This window comes from Heterodontus francisci, chromosome 26 (assembly GCF_036365525.1).
Source record: "Heterodontus francisci isolate sHetFra1 chromosome 26, sHetFra1.hap1, whole genome shotgun sequence".
NCBI classification, from domain to species: Eukaryota; Metazoa; Chordata; class Chondrichthyes; order Heterodontiformes; family Heterodontidae; genus Heterodontus; species Heterodontus francisci.
In genome coordinates, this window is record NC_090396.1 from 55248696 (window position 1) to 55274143 (window position 25448).

Below are 25448 nucleotides of genomic sequence, written 5' to 3' on the forward strand. Positions count from 1 at the left end.
TCGTCAGATTTGTTAGCACTGAGTTTTTTTTGTCATTGACTGGGTTTGAGCAGAATACTTTGAAGCATGATGGTGGAATGCCTGTGCAAAGAAAGAATAACTTGGTCGTAGTTTAGGAGAGCTACCTGCCAGCAAGTGACGTGAGCTGAATTTGTTGCAAAAACAACTCATGACCGTAGGACTTACTTGAAAGTGAGCTTGTGCCCTAGTCAGCTGTAGATCCCCGTTATGAGCTCTGCCCTCCGCGTCTGGCAGCTGGCACAGCTCAGTTATTGCTTCATGAGGAAGGTGATGTTCTCTGAATAATTGCTGAACCTCCCTGTGTCTGCAGTGAGAGGCTTGGATACCAGTGGGCAAGGGCTGGAGGCCACCTGCAGTGCCTGTTAGGCCTGGTGCCTGTGAGTAACTTATGTGTATTGCATAAAAGGTATTTGGAATTTTCCCATTTGCTGTCATGATTTCACAGTAACAGTACTGGTGAGTACGAAGGATGACCAAACTAGAACTTTTCAGGCAGTCTGCACCCATTCTGATTCTTAACGCAACAATTATTTTCTCACTGATAGGTACCGAGAATGTCTATGTCATACATATGTTGATCGCCTAATTAGTAACAACATGTGTATCGAGAAGGCAGTCAGGAAAAAAAACAGTCATGTGATACTCAACTAGCGCTAAAAACAATGGCTTCCAAACTATAACTTGAGTGCGAGTACAGCTTCTAACATTGACAGTAGTGGAAAATTCCACTGGACGTAGCTCAGAATGTGCAGACTGGGAGGACAGAGGCTGGATTTCCTCGCTGCACTCAGCCCCTTGTTTGAACCATACCAGGACATGAGACACCAGGGCTGATGGATTTTCCCATCGCTTCGTCGAATGAGTGTTCAGCAAGGAGACTGGTTATTCACCGTCTAGGTTGGTGTCAACTCATATGTGAATTTAAACCAAATTTTGATTTGCAGATCCGATTGCAGATATTACAGTGGAATCACTGTTGGAGGGCTGGGTGAAGGCACTGGCTTTGCGTTGTGCTTGCCTGTCCAGTGTTGAGATTGCTTGATGACAGAAACTACTCCATTTGGATCTGTCCATGGATGTTTTTTCCCATGTAGTGGAGCCCAACTTAGACTCTGAGATTGGCTTTCAGAATGCCTTTGTTTGGGACATGCTATGGTGGGGAAAGAGCGGGGGGGATGGGAATAACTGGATTATTCTTCGAAAGACACAGCGCAGGCTCGATGGGCCGAATGGCCATCTTCTGTGCTGTACTAGTCTATGATTCCATAAATTTTGCCAGATTATGGATGTAATCTTGAAAGTTTTCCGTTCACTAGAACATTAAACATTTTTCCTTCTCACATTCAGTTCAAGCGGAGGCTGTTTTCCGATGTTTAAGACGTCCTTGATGCCAGATTCATACATTTTCCTTTCTTTTTGCCTTTTTCTCTCTTCCCCCATGAGTTTTGCCAAGCAACAGAGAGATTGACACCTCTAGGCACTCTTAGCCAGCTTACATCAGTAGCCTTAATAAACAACCGATATTATAGAAAAATCGATATGTTAGGGATAGCACTTTAATGTGCAGTACTGGTATTTCATCCCCCGTGTGTCAACTTCTGTTTGATCATGCTCCTGTGAAGCACCTTGGGACATTTTATGAAAAGAGAGGAAAGACTTGCATTTATATAGTGCCTTTTGTGGCCTCAGGACATCACTAGGTGCTTTGTAGCCAATGAAGTACTTTTGAAGTGTAATTACTGTTGCAATGTAGGAATCTGTGTAAAGATGCTATATAAATGCAAGTTGCTGTTGTTTTGCCAACAAAGTGTTCACAATTTCTTCAGCGTGATGGGAGATATTCTAATTTTCGATGTGAGCAACCTTCCATATTGGGTTTTCCAACCAGAAATAAACCTGTACCAGGATCTATCTTGAGGGGAGTGAGCTGATCTGGGATGCCAAGATCCCAGCAGCGACCAACATTGAAATTTTTTATTAATTATGCTCGGGCTCCAGGATCAGCTACTAGGACGAGAAAGGACACGGTCTTTTATCAACATAATGAAAGCTATTACCATCCAATAGACTGCTTTCTCACTGCAAAGGGAGGCAATCTCCAGTTAGGTGGCAGCAAGTTTTTTTTCTAATCCTCAGTGAAATATTGTAAATTAAAATTACTTTCTGAAGTACAATGAGATCTGTATAACCATTACTCCTCCAGTTTACCAAGCAAAATGACAGTAACAGATTTCACTCCCATTTTTAAGTCATTTTCATTCGCGAGCTGCACACAATGAGAGATCTTCACAATAAAATCACTACACATAAAGATAGTAACTTGTCTTTGAACAGTAATTTTACTGCAGGTTATTGGGGATTTTGACTTTCTTTTTATAGTCCATTTAGAAGGAGCTGTGAACAATTACTTGTGACTGATGTGACAAGAAAATGATAAGGTTGTGATATGTGCATGAACCGACATTGTGAAATTTGAAAAAGGGACAGTAGAGGGAGATAACAATACGAAAGTCATATCAATTCAAACACAAATTTGGCCTCCAGGGCATAGTTAGGAATGGAAGCTTGACTGGGCCCCAACTTAGGTTGGACAGGCAATGACCAAAAGTCTGACGTAACAGTAAATCATTTATGTTATAATTCTACAAACAATTCAAGTTTTAAATGTTGCTTCCTCCCAATGGCCCCAACAGATGCAATGTTGACCCATTTTAGAGACAGATACACAGGGCAGTACATTTAGAGGCTTGTATTATCAGTCTTTCACCTTCGTTCCAGTTGACGTTTCTGGTGGCTGATTACCCTCGTAGCACATAGCTTAAGGCTGGGCTTTGCTGTTCTACTCCTGTCGGTGGCTGTTAACTTGGTGATCTATACTATGCCTCTCTGCTGCTGCTGCAATTCACCTCTAAGTGTGGGCAGGGCTTTGGTGGGCTTGGGTGTGAACTGGGTGGGCTGTGGCCCACTCAGGCCCATCCATGGTTATGCCCCTGGATTCACTGAAAACGTTGTGGCCTGCATGCCAGTTTGCATGTTAAAAATGCACCTGTTGAGCATGTCTTTGTGCAACCTGAGTCTAGCTCCTTATATTTGGATCTGAAGCTGCAAGCAATTGGTGCTGATCCTTTAGCAGACTCTATAGTGCCTTTAGCACCAGTTTTTCAAAAATAATTCTGGATTGCTGTACAGATGGTCATATGAAGTCAGCTGGTAAAGAAGCGGGAAAAGTGAACGCAGCTGCCATAAGCACTGTGCATTTTGCAAATAAGTATGATTATAAGGGTAAGCAGGTTTCAAGGAGCAATATCAAACAGCCATCATGTTCACAATATTCATGAGGAAGTGTGCTGACATCTGCACTGGCTCCTGTTCTAAAAATGGGAATGTTATAAATAAAGATAGGGAATGCTGCCGATCAGTTTAATGTTCAAAATATTGGTAATGTTGCTTTAAGAATGCTCTTGAATTGCTGCATGATTTTTACCTGTTAGATCCACAATCTATATGCGTTACTTAAATAGATACCCCGAGAGGGCAGGATCATACTTATGCTAAGGTGAGTTGACTGTAAAACATTCAATTTGACTAACCTGCAGCCTTTCTGTCATCTCTGGAATTTTTCTGCTTGTGTATCCTTTATAAAGACATATATGGACATTTATTACAGTCACCAAAGCTGGCTAAAGGCAGGAACCTATCAACTCTCTTGTTAAAGGTCTACCCAAACCAATCCAAGCAGAAATGATGGGGCTGGGTCTATTATCTTGTATAGTCTGATTCAAGAGATGACGAATGGTAGAAATCTGAAATAAAAATGGAAAATGATGAAAATGCATGGCAGGCTGATCATCTAACTGAGAAAGATGGGATAATGTATCTCTTGTGACTCTTCAACAAAACGGTCAGGCTGGAGAAGTGCATTTGTAGAATTAATAAGGACTTAACACATTGTGGAGCCTTGCCCAATCGGCAGGGACCTGTAAGAATAGATTGGGTGGTGTTGTGAGCGTGCAACATTTTTCTTGCTTTTTTGATACAGGTGGTTGAATCTACACGGCTTGTTAAGATGAAAATGTTCTCTCTCTGAAGGATGTTAATGAGTTGTGTTTAGACAGTCACAACTCAGTTCTTAGTGGCATGACTCTAGAGCAAAAAACACTGACCAAAATATGGCACTAATTCTCGTTGAACTAGCTCTCATTTAGTCAGACCATTTGCGGTTGCTCCTCTGAAGGGAGGATCATAGAGCATCTTGGGATATAACAGTGGGGCCTTTGGTTCACATGTAACTCGTGCTTTGCCTGGTCTGAGAATATTTGATGCAAACGCTGGGTGCAGAAAGTGGAAAATATTCCCTTTGTCATCTTTATAGTAAGTAAAAGGCAAAAGTTTAGAACATCCTTCTGTTTGGAAGAAAGAAAAAGTTGTATATTTTGGAGCTGTTTCTATCCTGGCTATTCTTCTGTGAAAACCACAAGGGAAATATTTCTGTTTGTCAGGAGTAATTGTCATGCAGACCCCCACCTGCCAAGAATGCAGCATATTAATTTTGTCGTATGAACATTGATCTTAAACTGTTGCTGGAGTGAAGAAAGGACTTGTTAAAAAAAATCACCAGACACTTGGCTGGAAAAACATTTGCATTCTAACAGACAGTTCTAGGAGAGACTATTCAAGGACTATTCCTTGGTCCACTTAACCCAAAATGGGTTGTGATCACCAGACATTGAAGGTGAGGACCTTCACATTCCAGGATGACTGCTAAGATGGCAGAATCCACAAACAGAAGTGGTCAAATCAGCTAGTCACATGACTAACCTGCTGGGCAGCCTGGGCTTTTTTGAATTGTGCCACAGAGGAAGAAGTAGAAGGCTGTTTGAACTGGAACCTGGAGCAAGGAAGTCTCTCTCTCTCTGTCTCTCTCGCTTTCTCCCAAGCCACCGGACTCAGACTTCACAGCAAACTCAAAGGACAGTAAAATAGAAACCCATCTATTGCCTCAAACCTTTCCCCTTTATTCTTTTCTGCTTTTCCGTCTCTATCTGCATGTGTGTTTAACGCGTATGCATGCTAGTGTGGTCACGTCACATATTCGTAGTCGGTAACTGGATTAGAGTTTAAGATTAATAAACTTCTACCTTTCTTGTTAAAAATCTAAGAAAACCTGTCTGAATTGATTTCTTTGCCTTACATTTGGAGCAGTGAACAATGATTCACTGAGGGGAAGCTAAAAACAGTGTTTTTAAAATTAAACCCTATTACGGTTAAACCAGGCAAAGACTGAGAGGGAACCCCTAGACCCATTCTCATCTGGTCATAACATAATCATCATCATACAAACATTGTGCATTATAGCAGTTGTCGGAATTAAATGGTCTTTCGCCTTGTGTTCAACCACCTTTTACTTTTATTACACTAAACAAAAACATCTCACCAACATTATTATCTATTATCAGCTGAGCTACTGACAGTCCTTGAAGTCTTATTTATTTCTTGCCTTTTCATTTATCAGCTCTAAAACTAAAAGCAGTGGTACAAACTACCTGCCTTCATTGTATGAACAAGTGCTTGAAAGCTATTGCCATGGATTCCACCATTATTTCTGTTCAGCTTTCCACAGAGCAAAATCCTAATGCTGTAAAGGCATAAACCAGTCCTGACGTGGTGGAATATGCTTGGTGTTGGAGGTCTACATAATGCTCTTGATCAATAGAATTTTGGATTAAAAACTGAAGCTTCTTTATCTCAAATCCATTCCATTTTGTTTTGAATCACATTAGCAGATAGTTAATGGCCTGATGGTAAAAATGAGGGAAAACTTAAAGGAACATAGACCTATATCATCCAACACCTCTCAAAGTGGTATGAGTAGACTCCCAAAGAGAGAGCCTCCTTACTGCCTGCGCATTTATAGAAAGATTTTGCTCCTTTAGCCTTTGCATCAAACAATGACATATCTGCATAATTTTAATCTTCACCTAAGTTCTCCTCGTCTGTTCCCTTTTGATTTCTCTCTCTTCTTGTCCTCATCTAATCTCCCCTAGATATCAACTTCTCTACCTATACCCATTACCAGCATTGCCAATATATGAAACCACATAATGGAGGTTTTGATCGTCAGCAAGGCCATCTCTGATCTCTTGCTCGTATCTTCACCGCATTTCCCTGCTCAACCCCAACACCACTGTGGTCACCCTTTGCCTTTGAAAATATTTGCCCCTCAGCTCCCTCATCAACCCACTCTTTCACTCCCAACTTCTCCTCCACTGCCCCTACACAACACTACTGCCTCTGTTGATCTACTCAACAGTTCATTTACCCCATTAGCCCTCGTCATTGGATGATCTCCTCCCGCTGCTCCCCATGATACTTTTCCTTACTTAGCTACATCAAGCCTGAAGGCTGTAGACTTGAGTGCATGACTGACCTGGCTGTTCACTGCCAGATCTGGCTAGACCGCCTCGAGCATCACCATATCCCACTCTAAGTGCCATATCATCATCTTCCTTCTGGAGGTTAAGCAAGATCCTAGATTCATTTGTGCATAAATTGGCTTCTGCAATAGCCTACAAAAACAACAATGACTTCAAAAACAATTTATTGGCTGTGAAACACCTTGGGACATCCTGGGAACATGAAAGGTCTTATGTAAAAGCAAGATTGTCTCTTCTTAATGACCAGGTTGTGACCTCTGACTCTCTTTGCTAACTCCTGCTTCCTCACTCCCAAAGTAATGTGTGAGGAGCTTATGGATTTTATCTTCAGCTCTGTGACTATCCATGTGATTGCCTCAGCTGCTACCTCCCCTGTCCCTGACAAACCCTTCTTCACCCCTGTTGAATCATTATCATTCTGTAGCTTCTCTTCTAAATCCCATCCAGCTCCTGTTCCCTCAATCCACTCGCGACCCAAACCCTTATTCTTCTTTGTCCCCGTGCTCACTGATGTAGTTAATGAGTTCCTCTGAACAGGTATGGTTTCTTTCCTGCCTAAACTATTGCCGTCACATGCCACAGACGCCTCTCTCCTCACTACTGGCCAATCACGAACCTCCCTTACTTACAAAGATCCTTCAATGCATTGTCGCTGACCAGCTTTGCACTCTGTGCTGTCACATTTTCTGCATTCCAGTGGCTATATATGTGTGTGTGTGAGCTGGTTGTTGTTGTTGATGCTGTTTAGAGACAGGGGTTTAAACATTTCTGGACTTTTTCTCTTTCCCAAAATGGAATGCTGTAATTTACAAGGGAGCACTTGCATCAGAATCTTGGTCCATTTATGGGTTTGGGTGGTTTATTATTAGTTCACATTAAACCTAAATATCAAGTTGATCTTTGTCTGGCTGTACTTCACAACCGAGATATTGCTGTTTCTTTTCAACTGAGTAATATGCAGTCATAATTATGCTATTGTGCAAATATTTAATAGTTGGTCACATTGCTGATGGGTATAATCTGCAAGCATCAATATTTATTCACCGATTACAATAGAGACAGAGTTAAGCTCAGTAAAAACTGTAATTCATTTTTACCACAGACAGCCAATAAATCCAGAAGATCCTGAAAATAGCATATTGGGATGAGCTTATCAATAGCTGACTTGATGGACATTGAGACAAATTCTGCAGCAAGCAGAAGCTTTAAAAATTGATGAGCTTTTCCTAAATTGAATTGATGTCTGTGTTCTCACATGAGAGGTCAATGGAGCAGGGGGAGAGAAGTTAAACTGGTATGGTTGAGGGGTAGAGTTAAGGATACATGTAGTGAAGGGCAAAAGTAATGACAAAAACTAGAAAGAAGAAGTGGTGCTTCTTCAGGAGGGTCTTAAAGAGGGAAGGGGAGGTGGAATGACAGAGAGGCTTTGGAAGGAAATTCGTGGACCCTCGACAGCTGTGAATGTGGCTGCCAAAGGTGCAGGGGATTCATAAGAGGTAATATTTGTTGCCTGTTTATAAAGCTTGTGATGTAGTGTGCTTGATAATAGGTAGAAGCAATCTGAAAAAACATTGCTAATGGCTGCATCATCTGTTCCATTTTTATTAACACCTTTAAATTAGTAAGCTATTAAAACAGTCCTGAAAAGTGTAATAGCTGCAGCAACATCATTCCGAATGCCACATAAGGTTCCTCTCCATCTTTTATATGCTGAAGTGACTCAAGCAGCAGAAAAAACCATAGCTATGACATGTGGGAGATATTTAGCCAATGTGTGTGTAATGGTGTAGACTATAGTTCTTGTTCAAGGTCTGTTATGAAGACCACTTAAAAGATAGTAACGGGGTTCCCAGACAGAATTAATATCATTGGTTAAATATATTTAGGAGGTATCAGCATCACCAAACTCTTTTGAGGATAGAAAGAGTTACTTCTCTACATTAACGAATCCTTTTTTCAAATCATGCTTATCAAAGCTGGTGGACTAGTTTAAAGATGTCTTGGTTGGGAGGTCACCGACACCAAGGCCGTGATGCGCTGGGGGTCATAAAAGATGCTATATAAATGCAAGTTTTTCTTAACTGTAATGGGGGGTTCATTACAATGTGAATATCTCATTCTTTGAAGTTAGTTGAACTACAAACAAAGCAAGTGACACACAAGAAGGCGTTGTGTAATTGGTGCTATAAATGTTTTATAATTCAAGTAGAAAGAGTTCATTTAATAGCAGATTACAGCTGCAGTGATTCACTTAACAAAGCCAGTGGGTGCATGTCAAAATTAGTTTGAGATCTTATCATCTGTTCACTTGACACAAGCATCCACTTGTCAACTACTCATTACAACGCAGTACAAAAATAGTAAAAGTACTACTTTAGCATTCAACTGTTTTTAAGCTTGTTAACATTTTTCATTACTTCTACAAAGTTGCTAAGCATGGCGATGGAGTTAAGAGATTGCATCTCATGTTTTCTGTTCAATCAATACATGAAATATAAAAGTTTCTTAAAAATATGGTGCTTAATGAGCCTTAACTCAGTGATTTTCAAACTAAACACATTTGGAGAATTCAATCAGAAATCTGCCAGAGGGGTAGTGAGTTTATTTTTGAGCCATTGCAGTTTGGCCAGTGACATGAGCAATTACTGTAGATACAGGACCCATGCAAAGTAGCAGTAGCTATAATTAACAAAATGTAATATGATGAATCATGTACAAGCCCTGATAGAGCCAATGCAACCATGCATTGCGGCTGATGTTTAACTTTCACAACTGTTTGCCATTTTAAAAGTCTGTTTGTGTGAGGAGCCATTTTTCGAGCAGCTTGTCTTCAATTTCTATAGACCTGTTCTACAGAAGAAGGGAAAGCTAAGTACACAGAGCCCATAAACAGGCTATTCTACCCAACAGCTCCATGTCGGTGTTTATGCTCCACATGAGACTCCTCCCACCCCTCTTCATCTAATCCCATCCAGATATCCCTCAATTCCTTTCTCCTTCATATGCTTATCTAACTTCCCCATGGATAAATCTAAGCTATTTGCTTGAACTACTCCCTTTGGTAGTGAGTTCCAGGCTGGGTAAAAAGTTACTTCTGAATTCCCAATTGGATCTGTTCGTGATTATCTTATATTTCTGGCCTCTAGATCTGGTCTCACTCGCAGATGGAAACACCTTCTCCATGTCTACCCTATCAAACTCTTTCATAATCTTGAAGCCATTTATCAGGTCACCCCTCAGTCTTCCCTTTTCTCGAGAAAAGAGCCCCAGCCTGTTCACTCTTTCCTGAGGGGTATAACCTTACCTGATTTTATTTTCTCCTTTCTGTTTCTCTAATTTCCTGATCTCACATGGCACGCTAAACCATGAAGCTGGGAAACTGATGTGTTCCTCGGGTTCTCAGCATGGCTGTGTGACTGAGAGGTGAATAATAACAGCTCTGATTGACTCTTACTCCAGTTTTCCATTTCTCCTTGGTGAAGCACGGGGCTCCACAGATGAAACCTCCTCACAGTGACATGGTTGAGATCAGGAACACATGTGGGCTCACAGGGCAGAACCAAGGAGGGAAATAAGAATAAGTGAATTGTTCATTCAGAGAGTTGGCACAGGGGTGATGGGTTGCATGCCTTTTTGTTTTGTCGTGATTTGCTGATTATTCCAAACATTTGTCACTGTTTGAATAAAGAATTTCTTGCTACTTTTGACTAATTTATATTCATCTTTTCCGGCCCTGCTTGGAGTTCATTTTCATAGTTTACTTAACGCCACTCCACAAATCCATGATCTAGCAGAACAGGACTTCATGTTCTCTGGGGAGTATTTGATCAACCATATGCAGATGAATATCTCGCAGTCCCATCCTTATTTATATATTTTTTTAGAGATACAGCACTGAAACAGGCCCTTCGGCCCACCGAGTCTGTGCCGAACATCAATCACCCATTCATACTAATCCTACACTAATCCCATATTCCTACCACATCCCCACCTGTCCTTATATTTCCCTACCACCTACCTATACTAGTGACAATTTATAATGGCCAATTTACCTATCAACCTGCAAGTCTTTTGGTTTGTGGGAGGAAACCGGAGCACCCGGAGAAAACCCACGCAGACACAGGGAGAACTTGCAAACTCCACACAGGCAGTACCTGGAATCGAACCTGGGTCCCTGGAGCTGTGAGGCTGCGGTGCTAACCACTGCGCCACTGTGCCGCCCTTATTTGTTATTTACGTATGTATCCTCAAAAGAGTTAATTAACACAGAAGAGCTCTTCACAAATGTGATCAGCACATGGGCAGTATTAGGGGGAGTGTAGGGCTGTTTTGGATGGATGAATTAAAATAGGCCAAATGGCCTTCCGCATCTGTAATTACCTTCTCGAGTGGACTTTCAGGGAGGATTGTACTGGTAAAAAAACTGGAATCATTGAAGAAATAGTTGGACGCTGTGTTTTGGGACCATAATATTTTTCTGGCTGGACGAGCTGTGCTGCGACAAATGGCTTTCCTGTTTCGCATCTATTTTGCAACTTGAGGCACGGCCCTAACCACTTCTGCTGGAAGTCAGTTACCCATTTCTGCGTGGAGTTGGGTACAACATTTTTGTAGCTTCTAGTAATGTTCGTTACATGTTAATTCTCTGTTTGAGTTCTCTAGTTGTAGGATCATGGCCATAAACTGAATAACATTATTTACAAGGTTTCAGACTTGGCTTAGTGGTGGCACTTTGGCTTCTGAATCAAGTGGTCTTGGGTTCAAGCCCCACTCCAGAGAGACTTGAGCACATAACCTGGAGCAACACTTCAGTGCAGGACTGTGTTGTCTTTCAGGTGAGATGTTCTACTGAGGCCCCATCTGCTGTCTCAGGTAGACATAAAAAGTCCCATGGCACTATTTGAAAAACAGTATGAAAGTTCTGCTGGTGTCCTGGCCACTATTTATTCCTCAAGCAACCAGGTTGATAATTGTGGGAGCTTGCTATATGTCGATTAACTGCTGCATTTCCCTACCTTACAATAGTGATTGGACCAAAGAAACAGAATATAATAATTAGAGGGGAGTTAGAAGAATAAATAAATAATCCCCTGATTAATGCTGTGGAGATGAGACCAGCTGGAGTTTGACTTCAAGGTTTTTCTGAATGGGTGTGGTCCCTTTATCAGTGACTGGAGTTTATGTCACAGTGACATCCAGCTTTGTGGTCTGTCAATGAGTGCACTGTACCTGTTGACTGAACCTCTCTGCAATTTGTATGTCAGGTGTATGTTTTATCTCCAAATGTGCATTTGAATAGCTTTATTACTGTAATAATACTGTTAGTTTTTGCATGGCAGTCTGTGCAAAGCAGTCAAGCCCAAGGAAGTATTTGTTTCACGAGCCTGTCCGCAGTCGATAGGTTAACATAGAACAATGACGAATTGCGTGCTTGGAAAAAGAATATGAAACTAAATTATATTTGTGTTGCCTTCCCATGTAAGTTATTTGCGAGTGGAATGCAGCTCCGTTCTGGGGAAAGCGAAATGATGTGGAGCCTGAAAAACAAGGCAAAAATGTCACATAATTCATTGCAATCTAATCCCTTCACCTTTGAGAATTCTTTCAACCTGAGCTCGGAGAGGTGGAAGGAAACTTTCTGCTTTCTACAGTAGCAGTTAAAAACTCTGAGTAAAATGAATTTTGTCAGTTTAAAATTTGTCTTCTCTTAAAATAAATTCAGGATAAAAGAAATACAGTATACATAAGTTATTAAAATGCAATAAAGTGGCACGTTCTTCAACATTCAACTCGCGAGCATTGCTTGAATCTTCCCCTTTAAGCAGGACAGGTCCATTTAATACTGTGTGTCAAGTTATAAAACCACCTCGCTGATGGCTCATTTGGTGATATATGTGCAAATGAGCCATGCACAATTGGAGGTTGATTCTGGTCTCTGCTAAGTGGTTTGAGGTCAGCAGCAGCAGCACTAGGGCCACCACATTGGGCGAATGCCCCTGGGCTGGACTAGAGTAATACTTCAGCATGGGTCAGTGCCTACGGGCGAGTAGATAGAAAACTGTACTGTGTCTCATGCCATCCCATTTCATACACTTACACGCCACAGGACTTGCTATCATACTTTATACTGTTATGATCCTGTAGTTTTTTTTCTGGGAAGAGTGAGGTGTGCCTTTAAGGCTGGAAAAGGAGCCATACTGCTTTAAGGCAGCAAACTCCAAAGACTGAGTCAAAGAATGCATTCTTGTTGCCCGGGATACAGTGACTCAGGACCAAAGCATCAAGAGAGACATTATTGCTGATTGACGTTTGAAATTAATTGAAAATCAGTTAATTTGTTGATTTAAAGACACCTGGTTTGGTTAGCCTCATTCGGAGGTTAATAGATGATACAATTTGGCTGGGTCTTTCTTTAATTTGGAAAGTTTAAAATTATATGTTAGGCGATCTGTAGAGGGACGGGACTGAATCAATAGTAATTTTCGCTCACCACAATCAGAATCGTATATTTTGATTGGGGGCTTGTAACTTGAGCGGTCGATCATAACAATACTTTCGAGGCCACACAAGTGGTGCCATGATTTGACCAGTCGGTCAAAATGTACACCAAGAAATTCTATTGGAGGTGATGTAAAGGTCAGCAGCAATGAAGAGTGACGGACTTAAATGTTTAAAAGTCAGTTCTGAAACCAGATAAATGTTCGCTACGTTTGTTACAGAATGGTGATATAGAGGTCTTGCTGAGTATCTGCTATATATCTCGAATACACATCTGTTGTGTTTCATTTTTGTTTTACAGATTTACTGCTTTTAACTTTTTCCAATATAGTGTTTCCCTTGGTTTTGCAGATCTGAGGTTGTTTACTTAGAGATTTAAAAAATAAGTACATTTTTAAAACAGCACTCTGGCTCTAATACTGTGCGGTACTGCAGCCTCTGACATAATGCATAGTGTTTATAGCTCCCTTGTTGATATGGAATCATATAAAATGATCTCTTTATAACATGTCTTTTGTGAAGATTTATAATTCCCTCACACCATGCACTTCTGCTATTGACCCTCACACAAATAGAACCACTCACTAAGATACTGAGAATGAGAATATTCAGACTGGGGTCAGAGTTCATCTTTATTCTCTTGAGAAATGGCAGCCTAAAACATTATTTTTGGGATTGATGGATCTTTCTTAAGCAAAATGAGAGGTTATTGCTTTTGAGTTCACTGTGGTTTGGGAGATCTGACTCATATTGGCCTGGCATTTGCGATGACAATAGCGAGGCTATCAGTGTTCAATGTTAGAATGGAGGAAATCTGACAGCAACCTCTGACATGCACTGTTAAACGTGAAAATCCAGAAATTGCTGTCAGAGATATCTTGCTCCTCTACAGGGTGCTCTGCAGCAGTCCTGTCCAATAGACTCAGCACTGAAATGCCTGCAGCAGCGTGAAGTTGCTGTACTTGTCCTAAAAATGGCTGAAAGGTTTAGGGCTGGTGTCTTCAGGAGCAGGTGAGTTTTTAATGGCATGATAAGTGATAACATCTCTGGCCCTGAAAAATTAATTTTACAAATGTCATGTCTTATTCCCTCAGAAGAAAATTAGTGTTAGAGATTTTTTTTTAAATACCTTTTCTCTCTGTCACTTTTATCTCTCACCCTTAACCCAAACTGTATTTCCCAGTCTTTATTTTGCATGATTTAAATCTAATTTATATTTACAGCTTTATAATTCCTGGTTTAGACTCTGCGTGTCTCAGTGAGGTTTCTTCAGTCTGATTGATTGAAGAGTCTTGCTGTTGCTTGCCCTGTTAACGGATGCCACAGATCCCTTGTAGACGGTGCCATGCTAAAACAGACACAGAGTTCGAGGAAATTTCCACTGACAAAAGTCTGTGGGCAGCTGTCAGCAAAGTGAGCAAGAAGCACCATTCCTTTGCTGCTCAGAATTAAATCTGGTCCATTGGCTTTTCCAAACCTGATCATGCTTCCCTTGTTCCGGAATTAGATGGGAATCATGTGACATTCTGAAATCCTGGCCCTCTGTGGCTGTCTTCAGTGGTACTGTGCATTTGTGAAATTGAACTGTGTAAGACCTACTTGACACTGCTGTCTGGGATCTGCAGTTGCAGTGTCACATCACTATTGAAAATGCCTATTGATACACTAATTTTAGGATGGCTGTGACACTAATGTTAGTGTATAAGTGGATTCTTAATTAAAATCTAAATTGTTGCCATGCTATGGCTGTCGCTAGTAGATTTATGCTACATTTTGTCTGCACTACCAGTTTGAGACCAGTTGCTGCAAAGAGTGAAGCATCTTTGCAAGACTCATGATATGCTGCGGCCTGCAAATCACGCTCTCCTACCATCACTTATAATTGCACTTTCAAACTCCCAACTGGCTAGCCTTTGGCCTCCTATTTGCCACAATCCTTCTGCAGCCATTGATTTACTCAACTACTTGTTCACTTCCACCTTTGATACTTTTCCCCCAGCAAAATCTTTACTCTCTCCAATTCTGTTTGTGCCTCTTGGTATGGCAGGGGTCTCCATCAGTGGCTGCTGGTGTAGGGGTCTCCATCAGTGGCTGCTGATGTAGGGGGCTCCATCAGTGGCTGCTGGTGTAGGGGGCTCCATCAGTGGCTGCTGATGTAGGGGGCTCCATCAGTGGCTGCTGGTGTAGGGGGCTCCATTAATGGCTGCTGGTGTAGGGGTCTCCTAGTGGCTGCTGGTGGAAACTGAGAGGCAAACAGAAGGCGAAGCTCCTCGTGCTGAGCCTGTTCTTTCATGTTACTGATTTTTGTTTTGTTTGTTTCAGAGGGTTTAGCAGTGGGAGTTGGATTTGGCGCTATCGGCAAGACTGCATCTGCAACCTTTGAAAGTGCACGGTAAGCCTGGGCTCTCTACATCTTTCACAGTTTGAGGTCTTCTTGACCCTCAATCTGTCAATTATACTGGAGAAGAGTTTATTGATGTTTGGTTATGCCCTGTGACAGCAGCTGCTTCACCTCAGGAAAGGGAAAATCTGATCATGTGGCTTGGCTTTCAAACTAAGAACAGTGGAAAGAGCAGAACATTGTTTTACAGAGCTGCTGGCTAAGAGAAAGGGGGAGGAAAAGAAGAATGACAAAATGTGGGTTGAAGTACAGAGTTTGGGAATTTCACTGAACTGACAGTGTGTTCAGGAATACACTAGGATCTGATATAGTAAGACAGATTTTGAATATTTTACCTGAAAGATGTGACCATAAATATGATGTTTTGAACCATAGGTGGATGAAGTAGTAGTCCAGAGTGAGAGCTTATTGAAACTACTGTATGTTGTTATATAGTCTTGGCATTCTGCATGTTTTGGTGTATATTCTTAAACGCTCCACCATTGGCAGCCATGCCTTCAGCTGCCGAGACCCTAAGCTCTAGAATTACCTGCCTAAATCTCTCTGGCTCTCTCCCTCTTTCTCCTCCTTTAAGACAATCCTTAAATCCAACCTCTTTGACCAAATTTTTGATCATCTGTCCTGATTATCTCCTTTTGTGGCCAGTTTTGTTTGATAATGCTCCTATGAAGTGCCGTGGGATATTTTGGTACATTAAGAGTGCTGTTTAGATGCACATTGTTTGTGTTATAATGTAATGAATGCCACATGAGCTGGTATAAAATCTACTCTGATGAATTGAAGATCCGATAGTGTTGCAACAAAAAGCCTTATATCTGACAGCCTTATAGACCCATTGAACATCGGGCCCTGGGCATTGTATGATTAACAGCTGCTATTTCCATGATGCCTCCACATGTGTAATGTAACTTGCCCTCCAAAAAGTTAGAGAACATAACAGGAACTCTACAGATTAATTTTTTTGAGAGTATGAATCTTTCTCCTTTTCTGGATTATTTTCCACTTTTTTATTCCTGGGACAAAGGTCAACTGTGCCTAAAAAGTAGGTTTTGGTGTCAACTTAATCCTGGGCATCTGTTAATCCTGCCCTGCAAGCATCTGTGAGTAGAAATGCAAGGAGAGACCAGGGGTGTCTCTGCCTGCATTTTCCCTCTCCCTGTGGGAAAGCATATGGTCTTTGCTTTGCACCGCTATGACGCCAAACCATTTATTAAGCTCAAGTTCAAAGAATAAATAGAAACTGTATCTGGCAATTGTTAAATATAAAACCTTCCTAGATCCTGACCTTTTGAAACCAACTCAAAATGTTGTTCCTGGATCAAGGTCAGGCCACTCTTTGAACATCTTTTCCTACTCTGCAGCTAAGTAGCTTTTATCTTTTTATGATGTATAAGAAATGCTGGCTGGGCAGGCAGGTAAAAAAAAACAGCCGAATCCCTGTATGTTTAGGGGATGTAAATATTGTTGGACTATATGGGCTGCTGCCTTTCAAGAACAGAGAGCTCAGAGACACATTTCAGCCAACCGACAGCACCGAAAGAAACAGGACTTTTTCTTTGAAGCTGCTTTGAACGGGAGCTCACTCTCTAGTTACAGTCCAACATCTTGCGGGATTCTCTCCCTGTGTATACATTTTCGCTTAGTTAACACTTTTCAAGAAGAGCGGTTATATATTGCTGCAAAACCTAAAAGTTAGGTTATATACCGTGAAACACGAACTGTTGTGCAGTGACGAAGGACAGCTTATAACACCAAAGTGAGGCCGTTGTTCATCTTTTGGGTATAATAACATCGCTATAATTATCTCTCTAACTAGGTGCATAACCTTCCCAGATTTCAATTGCTGAACACTATTTTAATGAACCAGACATCAGATTTGTCAGGTTAACTGGGATGGGCAACAGAATGTCCAATTATTCCTCTGTACTTCAGAGTGACTGAAATGTCCAGCACCCAAAAGTTTGGTAGGTTTTATTTTTCTTAAGATGGAGCCCAATTTGTCTTTAATGATCAGCAAGAGGATGTATGCTTTTCACTGTAATCGCCTTTCAGCTACCCACGTTGAAAAAACACACAAAGCAGGCATGTCATGTTTAAAGAACAAAGTTTGCCCCATTGCAGTATTTACCTTGGGTCACCCTGATAGAATTCAATTTTCCTTCATTAGATTAAGGTGTTTGAGGAATTTTTATATACTTGCTGCTGACAATTGTGTGCAGATATACTGATCTTTGATATATTCTGGGATCCAGAAAAGCTGATGCTTTCATCATATTTCCCAGATTTCAGTTCTTGTAAACACTTCAAAACCATTTATGAATCCCTGAGAATATGAAAAATTTTACATCAGAGTGAAATTTGCTTGAGATGAATAAAACAACATTGATGTCTGGAATGCTTTTAATTTAATCGGCTAAAAAGATGTAGTTATCAACCGCAGTTTGGGACAGCCAAGAGTTTACTGAGCCAGGCTTATTGGAGCTTTCTGTCCAATCCTGTGAGCTGAGATATAGGTTAGCCTCCTGCCTTGATTTGATCAGCAAACCTTTTAACTTTGCTGTACAAAACTGAATGTGGGACCCAGCCAGACCTTCTCACTGGCGTAGGTGAGAGTTATGATCTGTGGTACTGTGTCTGTTTTGGCCTAACCATCAGCCTCAAGAAAACGAACATCATGGGGCAGGATGTCAGAAATGCTCCATCCATCAATATTGGCGACCACGCACTGGAAGTGGTTCAAGAGTTCACCTACCTAGGCTCAACTATCACCAGTAACCTGTCTCTAGATGCAGAAATCAACAAGCGCATGGGTAAGGCTTCCACTGCTATGTCCAGACTGGCCAAGAGAGTGTGGGAAAATGGCGCACTGACACGGAACACAAAAGTCCGAGTGTATCAGGCCTGTGTCCTCAGTACCTTGCTCTACGGCAGCGAGGCCTGGACAACGTATGCCAGCCAAGAGCGACGTCTCAATTCATTCCATCTTCGCTGCCTTCGGAGAATACTTGGCATCAGGTGGCAGGACTATATCTCCAACACAGAAGTCCTTGAAGCGGCCAACATCCCCAGCTTATACACACTACTGAGTCAGCGGCGCTTGAGATGGCTTGGCCATGTGAGCCGCATGGAAGATGGCAGGATCCCCAAAGACACATTGTACAGTGAGCTCGCCACTGGTATCAGACCCACCGGCCGTCCATGTCTCCGTTATAAAGACGTCTGCAAACGCGACATGAAATCGTGTGACATTGATCACAAGTCGTGGGAGTCAGTTGCCAGCATTCGCCAGAGCTGGCGGGCAGCCATAAAGACAGGGCTAAATTGTGGCGAGTCGAAGAGACTTAGTAGTTGGCAGGAAAAAAGACAGAGGCGCAAGGGGAGAGCCAACTGTGCAACAGCCCCAACAAACAAATTTCTCTGCAGCACCTGTGGAAGAGCCTGTCACTCCAGAATTGGCCTTTATAGCCACTCCAGGCGCTGCTTCACAAACCACTGACCACCTCCAGGCGCGTATCCATTGTCTCTCGAGATAAGGAGGCCCAAAAGAAAGAACTGTGTCTGTAACCAAACATAAAATAATCTTCATACTGCAAGAATAAGTAGCATTTCTTTCAATGATTGCACAGTTAAACGCTGCATGCTTCATACTTGAGAGAAAATCTTGTTGATCGAGCTATGAGTTGCGATCTCTCTGTCTCTCCCATAAAATAGCCCATTGAGTACAGAAGATACATTCAATAGGCCATCAATTCCAGTACTGCAGTTGTAAAATGGAATTTAATGTTAAGGTTTCAGCAACCTTGACTTTCTTCTTATTATCTTCAACATGGTGATAGATCTGTAGATTACATTGTACCTGAGCTATGTTAACCTTGCAGCCTTCAATGTCCAATCTCAACCTACGCATTGGGCAGCTTGTACCACAGGGTTAGGGACAAAGATGCGAACAAAGTCAAGCTGCTGTAATCTAGTTTTGTACTTCTGTGGATCATTTATTATTAATTTGTGACTGAGAAGTTCAGTCGCTAGAAATGCAGTGCGTTCTTGGATTGCAGTGAAACGTTGCTGCCTCTGTTAATCAGGCACTTGGAAGAACTGCACCTAATGGAATCAGAAGTGTTGTAAGATTCAATTAGACTGTGGGAATTAAACTTCTTGTGTTTGGAGTAGCGCTCTGCCATGCATGTATTCGTAATTGGCAGTATAATTAAACAATCAAATCTTTCTCCACAAATTCCCTACATTCTGGATCAGTGATAAATGGATCCCCAAACTGCCGTGTACCAGGTAAACCAACTTGCTCCGACAGTAGCATCTAGAGAGTGGTAAAATCCGTCTCTAATTGAAGAATCCCTCAGCATGATCAGTTCCAATTCCCAGTCCGTGTGGGGGAATTTGGGACACTGTACTAGCTGTGATATAACTTTGTAAGGCTTTCAATGAACGCACGACAGGTTTCTTCTAGTTAATTAAACATTAAATCACATTGCCACATATGTAAGAATGTACAATAATGCCTACTGAGTTATTGGTGAAATTAAGTTTCAGGCCTTATTCAGGAAGGTCATTAGGATAGTGCGTGAGCAATGGTGCTCTTCAGCGATTAGCTTATGGAATGTCAATACATTGTCATGTTCCAAGGCCCTATAAAGCAGGAGAATGCCAGCTGTTTTATTAGATCCAATGTTCAGTACCTCTGACAATGTACGATAAACATTGATAAAGGGAACAGCATATCTGTTCAGGAGGCATCCGGTTTGATTCTGGGAGAAAGACTGTCGACATTTGAGACCAGCCAACCCTGTTCTACCTGGTATTTCCCCATAAAATTACAAAGGAATGTGGATGCTGTTTCTTTGGAAGGTGTAGAACCTGGGAGTAGTGCATACAGAACTTACACATGCAAAGTTGTTTCATTTTTGGCACAAAGCACATTTCTAATTCATGCTATTCCCATTCTCAGGTTACAAACTGTTAGTGTGATCTCTCTCGACGTTTAACGAGATATTATTCAATATACCTGATACCAATCCCCATTAATCTCAGGAGAAGAAACTTTAGCATCTGTTTCTCTCTGTCTTTCTGTACAGATGCAGTCCTCACCATTTTCATTATTCTAAGTATTTACTGTCAATTCCAGAGAAATTGCACTGCCTACTCCTCTGTCACGTAGTTTTAACCTTGAATCCCCCACATATATGATCCTCATTGCAATTAGGGTTGGGGTTTTCTGCTTCTGTGCATGCCGACCTGCAATTTAAAAAGGCACGAGCCATTTTTGTAAAACCTCTAGGGATGACACTAAATTGCCCTCGTGTCACCAGATCGAACAGAAACCATTAAGGCAAGTGGCCTTGGGCAGCACAAAGAACCAAATAATACATAACAATGTATAATACAGCGACATGACACAAATAATAATTAAATCGTCATGTGATGATGCATGGCTTCTTGAAGTAGCAGCCACAGTGATTGGCCAAATGGCCTCCTATGCAACAAAATTCCGTGAGGCTGTAATTGGCCAAATACAGTAGTGCAAAACAGGCCGATAGTGAACTGATAGTCTGCTTTACACCAGCTTGATTCTAGTGTCAGCTGTGGCTCCGTTGGTAGCACTTCTGTCTCCAGTGCCATACTGTCTGAGTTGCCGTCTTTTGGACGAGAGGTTAATTATAGACCCCGTCTGCTCTCTCTAGTGGACGTAGAAGATACTTTGAAGAGTAGGGAAATTATCCCAGTGTCCTGGCCAATGCATATCCTCAATTGACATCTCTGGCCATTATCACATTGCTGGTTTTGAGAAGTTGCTCTGTGCAAATTGGCTGCCGCTTTTCTAACATTACAACCGTGATTACAACAGACACTTCAAAAATACTTCATTGGCTGTAGAGTACTTTGGAACATCCTTTGGTCATGAAAGGTGCTATATAAATGCAAGTCTTTGTTTCTTTTTCTTTTCCATTGAAATCAATTATAAAGAAAATCCAGCACAGTGGAAAACGGGCACCCGATTGTCTTAATAACCCATTCTGTGCTACTGTTGTTGACCAATTTGACTCTTTATGATTCCATGAAGAGCAATCAACTAGCGAGATCAAAGAGCAACAGTACTGATCTCAGATCTACAGAGGATGAGCTGTATAAAGAATGGCCAAAAAGCTTAAAATTGCTAGTCCAGGGAGAAAAAGGGGAGAGAGAACTTTTTTAGAAGTGCGTAAAATATAAGATAGTGTGGATAAGGTGGATCAAGAATACAACTTCAAGGTCAGTAAGATAAGAGGGCACGGCTGAAAAGTAAATATAGCACATATGTCAGAGAAACTACCTTGCCAAAAGGGTAATAAATGTTCTACCAAGGTAGGGAGAATTAGTCATTAGAGGCATCAGAATACAGTTTGATGCTCGGATTAGTGAGTTAGGTATGAGATAAATGGCTTTCATTGGGCTAAATGGCCTTTTCCACCCACTCTTACACTTGCCTTTTTCATCAGGCCTTAAATCTATACAAGCCATTGCTGTGAATGCAGTCAGTGTTTGTACTGGCTCATTGCATCAGTTTTCACTGCTGTTCAAGGCAATTTCTGTAAATTAAAGGCAGCTTCCTCTAGAGCTCGTATCTTTCAAGCAAATATTTGGAAGCAGTAAGCAGCAGTAGTGAGGCGTGAAAATGTGTTGGTAATGCAGCCACCACAGAACAAAAGAAAATTACAAGATGCTTAACCATAATAATACTGTGTAAACAGGCAAACTGCAGTCAATCTGTCTTTTTTGCCCCCATTTTAAAGTATTTATTTCTGCAACAGCTGAGTTTCTACTCCACATTTCTTCAAGATCATATGCCAGCTCTGTCTGATTTCCCATGCAGAAGTACCTGTCTACATTCTGCCCAATTTAGACATTCAGTTGTGATGATAGTAACTTGAGTCATTTTCTAGTAACGGATGATTAGGTTGATTTGAAAAGAGCATTTCCTCACATAAAAGGTTTGCGTTAATGAGTGTGTTTTCAAGGCTGGCAGTGATAATCTTGCACACCCACTGCTGCCTGTGATTTGGTCAACTGAATGTTGTGTGTTAAGAACAGAGTGTGGTAAGCTATTGTGATTAATATGTTGCTTCCCTACACTGTTTGTCAAATACGGTTGAACATGGCAAATATCTGATCCAACAAACGTATTAAAATACATTTGTTTCACTACTTTACTGAGAAAAAAAACTGTAGGGAAATAGTGGTTCGATGGGTAAATGCACTACCTCGTGTGGTCCCAGGTTCAATCCCCGAACAGTGCCAAGTTACTTGATCTCGACTGAGGCAGTAGCAGGGGTGTCAAGTTGGCCGCATCTCCCCATGTTTGGGAGAAGGCAAAAAAATCAAGTAGCCATGTTCCTGCCCCTGATTGCCATCCCATTTCCCGGATTCCACTCAGCTGGAATGTCCTTTGTGGGAAAATCACCTGTTCACCTTCATTGTTCAGGCTCAGTCATGAAGATTGAAGTGTTGCAGGGTTGTGTTGGCTTTACAGAACATGAGGTATCCTGACCAAAAATATTGTAGAACCTTTTTTGTGTCTGTAATTTTTTTAAGTTGTTAGCTGATTTGGAAGACGAGAGTGAAATCTCCCAGAATGTCTGTCAGAAGTTTGAGTGCAGAGGGACTAATATTTCTGTCTGTTTGATGTGCTACTAAGTATCATCACCTCATTCCATGACAATATGAAAGGCACAATTCAACATGGTGGCTCCTCATCAGAGCCCTTTCCTATCCTGAGTGGTGTGAAACAGGGCTGTGTTCTCGCACCCACACTTTTTGGGATTTTCTTCTCCCTGCTGCTTTCACATGCGTTCAAATCCTCTGAAGAAGGAATTTTCCTCCACACAAGATCAGGGGGCAGGTTGTTCAACCTTGCCCGTCTAAGAGCGAAGTCCAAAGTACGGAAAGTCCTCATCAGAGAACTCCTCTTTGCTGACGATGCTGCTTTAACATCTCACACTGAAGAATGCCTGCAGAGTCTCATCGACAGGTTTGCGTCTGCCTGCAATGAATTTGGCCTAACCATCAGCCTCAAGAAAACGAACATCATGGGGCAGGATGTCAGAAATGCTCCATCCATCAATATTGGCGACCACGCTCTGGAAGTGGTTCAAGAGTTCACCTACCTAGGCTCAACTATCACCAGTAACCTGTCTCTAGATGCAGAAATCAACAAGCGCATGGGTAAGGCTTCCACTGCTATGTTCAGACTGGCCAAGAGAGTGTGGGAAAATGGCGCACTGACACGGAACACAAAAGTCCGAGTGTATCAGGCCTGTGTCCTCAGTACCTTGCTCTACGGCAGCGAGGCCTGGACAACGTATGCCAGCCAAGAGCGACGTCTCAATTCATTCCATCTTCGCTGCCTTCGGAGAATACTTGGCATCAGGTGGCAGGACTATATCTCCAACACAGAAGTCCTTGAAGCGGCCAACATCCCCAGCTTATACACACTACTGAGTCAGCGGCGCTTGAGATGGCTTGGCCATGTGAGCCGCATGGAAGATGGCAGGATCCCCAAAGACACATTGTACAGCGAGCTCGCCACTGGTATCAGACCCACCGGCCGTCCATGTCTCCGTTATAAAGACGTCTGCAAACGCGACATGAAATCGTGTGACATTGATCACAAGTCGTGGGAGTCAGTTGCCAGCATTCGCCAGAGCTGGCGGGCAGCCATAAAGACAGGGCTAAATTGTGGCGAGTCGAAGAGACTTAGTAGTTGGCAGGAAAAAAGACAGAGGCGCAAGGGGAGAGCCAACTGTGCAACAGCCCCAACAAACAAATTTCTCTGCAGCACCTGTGGAAGAGCCTGTCACTCCAGAATTGGCCTTTATAGCCACTCCAGGCGCTGCTTCACAAACCACTGACCACCTCCAGGCGCGTATCCATTGTCTCTCGAGATAAGGAGGCCCAAAAGAAAGATGTGCTGTTATAATGTTAAACATTTTCTTTTCTCACACATTACATCAGACAACTGCAAACATGTCTGCAGCAGCACTGGAGTAAAAATTAAATTAGACAAGCATGGAAGATTTCCACTGGCTATTTTGTAATAAAATTCAAACTCTTGTACTGATTCGGTCCCATTAATGTACCATTAGGCAATTGATGGTTTTTTTTTTAAAACACATTTGAATTCACTGTCGGCAGCATTATGCATCTTACATTTTCAAGGTCCCAAGAACATGATTAAGAGAAGCCACATGTGATTTTTCTAAGTGTGAAGTCCAACATTCAGTTATCAGTTCACTTTGTATAAACAAACTACAGTCTGATGAAAGCACCACTGTGTTTCTTTTCTATGCCTTCATTTTAAAAAACGATACAATTCTCAGTCTTGCACTGCGTGCTTCTAAAGATCTGAATGTCATTACCACTAACCTTTCAGGATACTTCAGTGCAGATCCTTGAATGAATTTACAGATGGTGCTTGCCTCAAACAATGAACTTGCTGTGAGGCATATTCTCGGGCACAGCAGAATATGTAACAGAGACTAAATTGCTGATAGCTTTGTTGCTGTGGGACTGCAAGACACAGCAGCCTGGCCAGATTTGTTCAGACAACAATCTACTAACATCCTCAACATCACAAACGCAACAGTTCATCCAAAATTGTGCAGGTTTCCTCTGCGCAATGTTGACGTGACCGGCGCAAAAGTTTGCAGAATTTTAAGCGCAAATTGCATTCAGCTCAACTCGAGTTTATGTGATTTTTTTCTTTGCACTAATTCGAGCACTAGTTTTTGCTCAAAGTAGGCTCTGCCCGGAAAACTGGCCATGCCCCCAGAGTGAATTCCTCACCACTGGGTGTTTCAGCTAATTGCACTTGTTTACAGACCTTCAAGAAGGCTCCAAAAATTAAGCCAGATTGTTTGGGCACAAGGACACTAATAGGTATGTTTGTAAAGTTTTGAATGATTTTTTTAAATCTTTACCGAGGAACTGACCCCAATCTAACTGGAAAATAGTTTTATGTATTTTTTTTAAAAGCTACTTTGTCATTTAAAATCGGGTTACTCACGGGCAGTGAATTGACACTGATAAAAATGCTTATTTTTTGT

At 41.7% G+C, this 25448-nt stretch overlaps 1 protein-coding gene across 4 annotated transcripts in view; it reads left to right on the plus strand.

The window, feature by feature from the left end:
* The window catches only part of LOC137384372 (zinc transporter ZIP11-like), a 764304-nt gene that overhangs the window by 473910 nt on the left and 264946 nt on the right, over window positions 1–25448 (plus strand). For all 4 annotated transcript variants that reach the window (XM_068058321.1, XM_068058319.1, XM_068058320.1 and 1 more), the window contains exon 6: window positions 15276–15345. In XM_068058321.1, the coding sequence (XP_067914422.1) occupies window positions 15276–15345 (70 nt within the window). The remainder of the gene's footprint in view (window positions 1–15275; window positions 15346–25448) is intronic.